The 10,706-nt window shown below is 34.2% G+C and overlaps 1 protein-coding gene across 5 annotated transcripts in view; it reads left to right on the forward strand.

Moving 5' to 3' along the window:
- EPS15L1 (epidermal growth factor receptor pathway substrate 15 like 1) overlaps nt 1-10,706 on the forward strand; it is an 83,392-nt gene extending 72,686 nt beyond the window's left edge. For 4 of the 5 annotated variants that reach the window (XM_048830798.2, XM_048830799.2, XM_048830803.2 and 1 more), the window contains one exon: nt 3,999-10,706. In XM_048830798.2, the coding sequence (XP_048686755.1) occupies nt 3,999-4,145 (147 nt within the window). In that variant the 3' untranslated portion in view covers nt 4,146-10,706. The remainder of the gene's footprint in view (nt 1-3,998) is intronic. The other variant, XM_048830802.2, reaches the window with a different exon arrangement.

Genomic DNA, 10,706 nt, shown 5'->3' on the forward strand with positions numbered 1-10,706 from the left:
TTTTTTGGGAACAAGGATGTAATGTCTAAGCATAAAAATGGAATTACTGTTACCCAGCGGTGATTATTGTATTTACAGAGTACAAATATTTCTTAGCTGGCAGGCTTGAGTAAGTCATCAATGATTTATACCAAATGATTAACCAGTGTCATTTCTTCCATTTAAGTTTGTGTTTATGCCCCTGTGCCATCAGGGTTGTAGGAGATAGGATCAACCTTGGAAAGTAGAAAAAAAATAGGATCTGAATAACTATTTATCATTTAGCTGGTCATAGCTTAGGTTAACTCTTGTCGCTGGACAGTATTTAGTCCGATAAAACAAATTTAAACTTGCATTTGTAAATGCTCTCTATTGCCCTGAGAAATCTCTTCACTAAGTGCTCCTTTAAAAAGAGAGGTTTATTTGTTTCCCTGTTCTATTCAACATTATTTTCTTTCTGGTTGTGTACAACACAGGATCACGTTTCCACGCTTAGTAATACTTCACCTCGTGCTTTGTGAAGTCATAAGTAAGCCAGATATCTCATAAACCAGGGAAAGGATTGTGCTTATCTGTTGGTTGGAAGAACCTGTTCTCGATTATGAAAATTGCAAACAACTCCATTTACAGTATGTTGTCTGACATGAAGTGTGGAGCTGTAGGATCTGCAATTGCCATCTTGGTTAGTTGGAATTCTGCATGATTACAAGCAAAGAGAAGCTGAGGATTTCCTTTAGTTTTTTAATTGTTATTCTAGTGTTGTTGTTTGAATTACTGAGTTGTTGTTATCCATTGGATTTAATGAGTGTGATTCCATTGCATTCTTGACTTTTGGATTGACATAAAACATGAGTCTTGAGAGCTGACAAAACATTGTGTTCGTTCATTTTTCAGATATTTCTAGTTTATAACTGGTAGAAAAAATTGCAGAATTCCAATAATCTTACAATCAGTAGAAAAAGACAAGCCAGGTGAGTCTTCCTTTTGGTGGAAGGTAAAATTTGTCCCTTCCACCAACAGAAGCTGGTCAAAGGGACAATCTTTTCGTTCCACCAAAAGAAGTTTGTCCGATTAAAGATATTACCTCACTGACTTTGTGTGTGTCATATCTTGGAACCAGCACGGCTACAACACCACTGCAAACAATTGATAGAAAGCACATTTTCATTTTCAAGGAACAGAGAGCATTCGGAACTAAGCTCAAAGATTGCTCTTTATTCAATGCATATGAAGTTTTGTCACATATTAGACATATTTTCTCTGCATATGATTTGTCTTCTGTCCACTTATACTAGGCCATTAATGTACTTGTTCTAATATTTTGAAAAATATATCAATACTTTATTATTTGAGTGTTGTTTTCAGATCGCTTGTACCAAATGAAAGTACCTCTGATAATGTATATTAAATCTTCATGTGAGATCTGTCTTTCAACATTAGCTTTTGTGGAAAAATAGACTGCAATAATAATGTTATACTGGTTTATTTTTAGCTTGGTAAAAGGGATTTTTATGGACAATCTGCACATAGAACAGTGATGATACTGAATTGTTAGGTTATACGTTCCAACACTGACCATTTAAGGTTCATTTAGACAGACTTGAACTTTCAGAACCCATGTGACTTGAGCATTTAAGAAGTACAATCAAAATTTGAATGAGCAACAGGGAATGGATCACTTCATGATTACCTTTTCTGTTCACTCCCCCTGGGGCACCTGGCATTGGCCACTGTCAGAAGACAGGATATTGGGCTAGATGGACCTTTGGTCTGACCCAGTATGGTCATTCTTATGTTGTTTAAATTCTAAAAACAAATAACTTCTTTTAATATGGTGGTGATTATAAATTATACTTACATAATAAATAGGGATCTTCATACTGATACAAAAGTATGCTTTTGAAATGATGTTTGATCATGCTAGCACGTTATGATAATGTAAAAATGTCAGTCATCAAGAGTTCCACACTAGTCAGAAATCAAGATTTGCTTTGTCTTGAATCCACATCACTCTTTTAGTAAGCTTTTCTAACCACACAACATGATTTCAGATATGTATGAAATAAACATGTTTGTTTTTAGAAAAGTCTTTAGAAATATGCATCTTATCCTATGGAATGAACACCACTGGTAAACTTACTTTTTCAAAATGTTGAAAAAGTATCTGAGACCAAAAGCAATTAGCTGAAGCTCATTATATCTCTAAAACTTTAAAAGTAACAATAATTTCACCCTAAATCCCATCCCTAGGATTTTCTTTTAAATGTTAGGAAACTTTGGTAAAATTCTGGCCCCACGTAGTCTGACTTCATTGGGGTCAGGGTTTCACTCATTGTCTTGAAAATCATATATTTACAATTTAGTGAGCTTTTTAAGCCTTATTTACTATTCACTGAAATAAGTTGTAATAGGAATGGACTGCACAGTTCCTTGGTTTCAAAGGTCAAGTTGCTAAGATGCAATGCACTTGTATTACTAGTTTTGCTTTTCTGACATCAGTTTTTTAGCAGTAATAGCAGGAGGAACTGCCAACAGCCAGGATAACATAAAGATAAAATACAGTGTAACTAAAAAGATGAGAGAATTGGGCATAGATTAACATTATTAATTTGGACCTGCAAGAAATGTAATCTTATACGTTTGTTTAAAAATAATATGAAGCATGGATATAGTGTGTAATGGAAAGGTAGATTCTTGGGAAAATGTACATGATACATATAATAAACTAGATAAGTGCATGTTTATTATTGTTATTATTTATTATTTAAAGTTAAGCATATGCTTTCTTGAATTGAGGGCTATATGGATAAGACAAAGTTTGTACTGGATGCTGTAGCCAAATAAGCTAGTGCAACTATGTATTGTGCTGCATTCAAAGATATGTCCTATCATGGACCAGGGAGGTGGTATTCACAGTTTATACAGATTTGATTCAACCAAAGGTGAAATTTAGAATTCTATGCACTGCTTTTCCCTTCTAAAAAAATCAAAATAATACATTTTTCTGAACATTCAAATAAGTATCAGAGCAATTTTTTAAACAGTGGAAATAATACAAAACTAAGGACTAGTTTTGCAAATACTTACTATCCGGCAAACATTTGTGTGCATGTTTGCTGGACAGTGGGCCCTTAAAGATTAAACAGTAAAAATTAATCATTGGTTTTATTTAAAGGTAAAATAAAATGTTATTTTGATAAGAAAATAATATTTCTAACATTTTATACAAAATCCAATGCAATCAGTTTTTAATGTCCACTTCTTTAATATGTGAAACTCTGTGTAATATTAGGGATGCTTATTATTGGAATAATTTTGTACATTGCTTCCATGTATTGAAATTATTTGATAATATTCAAAAAAATAAGATGAATATTAAAATGTATTTTATTTCTTTAGTGTGTTGCAAAATCATTTGGATTCTGTTATATTGTTTGCTACTGTACTGCCTGAAAAACTCTGCATTTATTTTATAGACAATTGCAAAAGCAGAATTTTACTTTTGATCGGATGGTGAACCTTCCCACAAATCTTCAGTCTCCAGGTTCATTATTAACATGTATCACCATTTACAGAAACTATTACAGAAAACACTTCACAGTGTAGTGGCATATCAGTAAATAGCTTCCAATTTTTGTCAGCTTGAGGCTAACATCATAGTATGGTTGTAGGCTGCTATACCCTCAAACTCTTCCAAGTAATTTTGCCCATGGATGTAGAGTTTCTCTCTATCCCCAGATCTTCTGGTCACTCGCTTGTATACATTTGGGACCTGGATTCAGGCAGGACAACATCAACATGCAAAGTTTATGCCTTGGGTGGGAGGAGGAATGTATTAAGTAAAAAGATCAGTGAATGGAGTAGGGAAACCAATGAGTTTATTTCTGGTTTCAACCTAAAAGTGATAGCTTTATACGTCTTGTTACTTGATGCACATTTCTTAATGTTGCATACTATTTCTGCTGTCTTAGTTTATATTTCTTTCGTTTATTAACCAAGTTTCCGTTTTTATTTTTTAGTTTGGAAATGAGGAGCAGCAGCTGGCCTGGGCAAAGCGAGAGAGTGAGAAAGCAGAGCAGGAGAGGCTGGCTCGATTGCGAAGACAAGAACAGGAAGACCTTGAATTGGCTATTGCACTCAGTAAGGCTGATATGCCAAACTCTTAAATACAAGTCTTTGGGCTCCACCCAATGCAAGTCAAACCCTTTAAAAAAAGGTTTTGTAAAATTTTTGTTTTATGTTGTTAAGTAATTGTAGTCACCTTTAAGTCAAAGCATAACAAGATTGGCTGGTTATATCAAACTGGGCTCTCCATGGCTTTTCAAGTACATAATGCACAGGAAACACACTGTAAAAATTGTATTATACTTCCTAGATAAAAGTTACTGCTTGTAAGAAATGTAACGTATGACCCTAAGGTACTGAAAGCAAAGTTTCGTTATAATGCAGACAGTGTTGCACACAATAAGCTGCAATTTGTGAATCTGGCTTTTATTACCTGAATTCCATTGTCATTGTTTTGAGGCTGCAGTATGAATAATAAAATTATAGAAAATGACACTTGTTAAAAAAAAAAGGGTATGTTTATAAAATTATCACTTAGCTTTCAGTTCTTTTTGTTACATTTATTTAATTACTCATAGTAGGCCAATGACCATAAAACCACTTAGCTCAAAGACTTTAGGGCAAATTATTTCTTAGGTGTTCACCTTTCATCTGTGAGATATGGCTTATCTTATGAAAGAAACTCTGATTATTTATATATTAGATGCATAGCGACATAACTCGTGTAGAGTCAATCATATTTTGAATTCAAAGCCTATGAGACTTTATAGCTTCTTATTTAAACATGATTATTTGCATAAAATTTTTTTTTAATATTTGTACATGGTGGTATTAAAAGGAGTGATCCTGATATTGTAAATTAGACAAATGATGACTCAGTTCTAAATCATGGGATGAAATATAGATTAATTCCATGAACAAGCATGAAGACAGGAATTATCGTGTTTGAGGCTTTTTCTACATAATGTTGAACAATTTCACACTTTTTAAATTTTAATTTTGAACTGCAGTCTTCCCTGCAACCATATTTTCCCTTCATTTGCTCCAACAGGCAGAATATAGGGCTATTATTTGTATGATCCAATTGACTATGTTACAATCTCTACCTCGGAAGTGATTAAGTGTGTGCTCTCATTTTTAAATATTATGGTTGATGATTAATCTCGCTGCCAGTCATTAAAAGTTATACAACTGTTGTACAGACTAGAAAGTTCTTTATTTTAAACTAGCCCAAGTTCACACAGAATTTATTTGCCAGATAGATAGAATAAATGGATATTCATGCAAAAGTTACAGCAATATTTGTAGAACAGATAGGCTTTAAAAAACAGCCTATCTACTGATAGCACTAATTAGGCCAGTATGTCCAGCTTTTTTATAGACTTCCAGAATTCAGGGGGGATGTTACATGTATTTTATAGAGGTAATACAACATGTATTTTACTTGTTACGGATATAAAATGAGTACTTATGGTATTTTTTGCTGTGAATTATTCATTTATAGAAACTGCCTTTTCTGGTAAATTACAGGAATCTCAGCACTTCATTTGTCCTTGCCTTGTGCTTTGGTTTTGTTTGTAAATGGAGTGGGCATTTAGGGCCAAATTTTCAAAATGTTCTTTGTGATACCTGTATTTGCATCCCCAATTCTGTACATGTGCATTTTGGCTAGTTAACATTCTGAATGTCTGAAAGTGTGGCCCTCTGCTTGTAAAACATTCTCTGTTGGATAGCATTGTATTTCTTCATCTTCTGTAATGTGTTTACATTTTTGTGTGTCCCTGTTTTGTTTTATTTTTCCTTTCACAATGATGTTAGTGCCTATTTTTCCAGTCAAACAATTCCTACATTCTAATTGCCTCATTCTGGATACTTTCCTCACACAGACATAAGAATCCCAGTAGGGATTATTTTTTCTGATGACTAGTTTTCAGACCTAGAAATGTAATTAAACATTGATTGTCTCAGGACAATGCTGCATTTGCATTGAAAATCGACTCTAAATTGAGAACATCTATTTTAAGGTCTTCTGACAGAATATATTTGACAAAACTGAAGCCTGTCATTTCAGAAGACATTGTACAGAGTTGCTGATCCCTGAATGTGTGTGTAACTCCTGTTTAATCTTATTACAAATGATATGGGCTTTTAAATTTGAATCATGAGGGGAGAAGAGACCCCTAAATATTAACAAAACGTATATGTTTCTGTGTTGTCCTGTATTTGATGTAACAAGCTGCCATGAACACTGTTGGAAATAATCCTGCCATACTTTCAGTACTTGATGACCTATGTGGTCCCTTCCAACCATAACTGTTTTTCTGTAAAGTATATTATGGAGAGTTTATGGGCTTGTCTACATGATAGTATAATGCACTCTGTGTGAGTGTGATTTCTAAATCACACTAATGTGTTATGCATTAGTTGGTTCACGTTGACCCCTAGTGTGAATTAACACAGTACTGGTTCAAGAAGCACTATGTTAATGAGCATTAATGTAGTGCTGTTTGAACCAGTGCTGCACTAGACAGATCTGCATGGACTGATTAGTGTGCTACACATTACAGAGGTGTGATTTCTAAAGCACATTAGAGCGCATTACCTAACTGTATGGACAAACCCTAAGTTATCAAGTCTGATTTCAAGTTTCAGAACACTCTCTTTTCCTTTGGTCCACGACACACTGAGCTCATGAAAGCAAATTAGATCTACTTGTACCTAACATCAATACAAAGTTTTTACCATTAAAGGGGGTTGACTGTAGTATATACTTACATGGCAGGGCTGTAGATGTCATCCTAACTATATAGTCAGATCAAATCAGAAACAGCTGTATGAGACAGTATGTGCCTTTTCTCAGTCCACCTTTTACTACAGTCATATTGCTTCAGAGAGATAGTTGCCCCTGTTTTTTGAGCTGTTGTTGCAGTTTTGTTATTTTATTTTGTCTTCTCTTGTATTTTTTCTGTCTTGTGTACATATATATTTTGCATTTGTCTTAGTACCTCTCTTACACATCTAGCTCTTCCAAGTTGAAAAAATAGGCTGTTGGGATGCAGGATGAAATTTAAAAACCTGTATCTGTGCATATAAAGCTTTTAGATTCATTTTTTTTTTCATTTTCAGTAACAGTTCCTACTTTGTAGGATTTTTCATTCCTTATGCAGCTGAATAATCTCATGTGCTGTGTCAAAGCAACTGCAATATCTGAGTCCCCTTCCGAAGTGTAGTGTGAACACAGGGGTCATGCCTTTGATTTTACAGCCACATTAGGCCACTGCTTTTCTCCCTTTACAATTAAAAGATTTTACTTTTATTGCAAATGCTGCTTTTATAGTAATTTCCTCTTTCATCTCTCCTCCAATGTATGGTATCAATTGCCCTCACCTCTGACTGCAGGGTCAAGCCACCTTCTCCAAGTTGGCAGTGCCGTTCCATAATCTATCATTAGGAGGTTCACTCTCCTCCCCCGCAGCCCAGGGAGTAAAAGCATTACTTCTGGAATACACCAGGCCTGAGGAGTGAAAGTTACAAGATTGCATTCAAGCTTGGGTCTTTGTGTGGTAAAGTGTGGGGGCGGGGGGAGTGACATAATTTGTTTCTCTTCTGCTCAAATGAAACAGTATCTTTAAACCAATTTATAAAGGAATTCTACTGCTGGATCTCTGCACACAAATGGGGCATGTGGATGAGCTAAAGAGCCTGATTACTCAGAAAATTTATGTGCCATAGAAAGAATTTCAGCCACTTTATCATATCTCTGAAATCTTCTAATATAATTGTGTTACTTCTGTGATATTCAGTTAGATATTACCTCACCAACCTTGTTTCTCTTACTTCTGTGATAGTTAATGTTTTTGGGACACAGTATGAGGTCAGAAAAATGAATTTATCTAATACATATATTTAGTATTATAACCAAGTATAAACTTTGATTGTACCTTCTGGGGTATATAGCCTTGTGTGGCCAAATATTGAGAATGAGCCAGTAGCAAAAGGTCAAGCAAATTAACCAAACAGGAATCCAAGAAAATATGTAGTTAATCCATTTACAATTGCAAACATGCAATAACCCTAAACTGTTCTGAGATGGTTTTAATTTGGAAAGAGAAGGGATAAATTTTAGAAGGCTGAAGTCTAGGAAATGTCCCTCTGATTTCTTTCTGTAATATCTAAGTTTCTCCTTGTAGAAAGCAGTCATCTTCATTCTTCTCTACCCTTAGAAGCAACATTTTTTATAGAAATCACTCCACTTCTTCTCCTAAAGCAAAAATTTTTCAGAACACATTAATCTTTCCTTCTTCCACCAAACACTGAAATCTTAACCACAAGTAGATTCACTTCAGGTTGAGCAGATTGGTGTGCACGCACACAAAAATAAGGTATATCTGTATGTAAATACCCAATAAATTATATAACAAAGATAGTGTGTATACATTCACACAAACTATATGTAGTATATAAGTATATATGTGCTCTATAAAGTGTATATGCAGTAAATATATAGTATATTACTATATACTGTAAAAATGTGTATATATGTCTATATGCATATGTGCATTTTCTATACAGAAACGGGAAATGAGACCTTTGTGGTTAGAATTTCAAAGTTCTGGCAAAAGAAAAAAATTAACTTCCAGTCATTTCATTCAATAATGCTGTTATTGGCACGACAAGCTGTGTTTGTTGCCAGATGTCAGAGACACCTGAGAGGTTTGTCTGTCAAAGGTGAGTACAAATCTGCCAAGGTGGCGTTTGACAGTGTGGTTGGGATATTATCACCTGTGTCCACTTGCACTTGCTATCCATTTCCAATCTGCTGGCATGTGTCTGTGTTGAAAGGCATCTCATTCCCTTCTCTCAGCATTAGACAAAGCTTTGCCTCCTAGTTTTTTGTTGAATATTTTATTGTTGAATTAAAGAATCTTTCACATATCTTCATATTTGGACATTAGGTAAAAATGTGGTAGAAGATGCCTTTTTCCTCAATCTCTTGTCTGTCATTTTGGTTGCACAGTCACTCTTCTCTGGGTTCAAACTGTGTTTTGTTTGTTTCTCAGTTTCTACCTACATTTTTGCCTTAGGAGAAGTGACTATGCATTGCATTTTTGTCTTCAATGAAAGAATTAAGATGATTCTGTTTTCTACAGGGAGAAATCATTAGACCACAGTATGTAAAACAATCTCAAAGAAGGTGCTAGATTTCTATAGTAGTATGTGTGTGTTGAGTATATACATCTGCATTTATGAAGTGCAGTCGCTACTGGGGTGACTCATGGCAACCATTGATTACCACACAGCAACACTACACTGCATTTCAGACTGAAATGGAAGAAGACTTTTATCCAATTGAAACTAGGCTTTTACAAAATATTCTTGTTGTAGGGACTGCCAACCATTCTACCATAGCAACAGATAATACTAAGGGATGTACTGGTACTTCTGTACTGTTGTATGAGACTTCATATGATCAGCAAAGTTTTCCTTATGAAACCTCTGGCCTAATTATTTTTAAGTGGGGTAAGTGATCAGTCTGTAATGTATTTTGTTTTATATAGTGTGTTCTTAAATGTAAGGAAATTCCAAGCTTTATCTGTTAAAGTGTGGCCCTTTTTTTTTTTTCCTGGTCTATGTGAAATCCTATTGTTAGACACTTCATAGAAATCACCTTGTCATCGCTTCAGCTTTGCTTTTCAGCTTTTCCAGGGTTCTTGTAACCCTTTTGGGGTTTACCATTTTATTTTTGAAATACTTCTCCGTATTTGTCCTGAAGATTCAGCACTTATGGAATTTTGGTCTAAGTGTTAGGAATCATCATTTTCTCCATGTATAAGGATCATTCCTATTTTCCATTTGCCTTTATTCCTGACTCTCAGAAAATGCATTTCTATTTAATTCCAATGTTCCAAAATAAGTTCTGTCAAACAGATGTTTTGTTTTGACCTGTGCTAATAGACTGTGTAATTATAAATGCATTGTCCTATCCCAGTCGCAATTAAATTACCAAATAGTAATAGTTAAATCTTTACGGTCCAGCATTTACAACTTTTCTACAGACCTCCCATTCACAATCAAATCCATTTACATTTTCTGAGTAAGGAAATTTTGTCACAAATTCTGCTTTGAATATGATGGAAACGTTAAGGGTTTTTTAGGATAAACAAGTTAACTTTTAATAATTGCTGACATTTGTTTTATCAGTTGTTATTTTATGGTTCTTTTTACTTGAAAGATGTATAAATAAAAGGCTGAATTGTTATAAATGCCGCAGTCATTTAAAATAGAATTTTCATTTACTCCAACTTCTGCTTTTCCCTTTAAAACTAAATAACTTTAAAAGGGAAACTTAATATAAATGGTTCCTTCTGCTGTTAGTATAATGACAGTGCTATGTTCCTTAATGTCCCTCTTAATATGACTCTGTTTAGTCTGATGGAAGTTACAGGCTAAGAAGGTGAAAATATAAAGTAGAAACTGCAGCATTTACCAGAAATTCACTAGTCTATCCAAATATGTACATTACTGTAGTTATATTTATCCTCTAAATATCATATAACAAATTGGGAAAAGGTGTTTTTAATTTTAATCTTTGCCATGTGTTTATTGTTTAATACAAGAAGAGAAATGTTATTGTTTAATATAATAAATGTAAAGTTACTTTT

The sequence above is a fragment of the Caretta caretta genome, chromosome 25, assembly GCF_965140235.1.
Source record: "Caretta caretta isolate rCarCar2 chromosome 25, rCarCar1.hap1, whole genome shotgun sequence".
Lineage (NCBI taxonomy): Eukaryota > Metazoa > Chordata > Testudines > Cheloniidae > Caretta > Caretta caretta.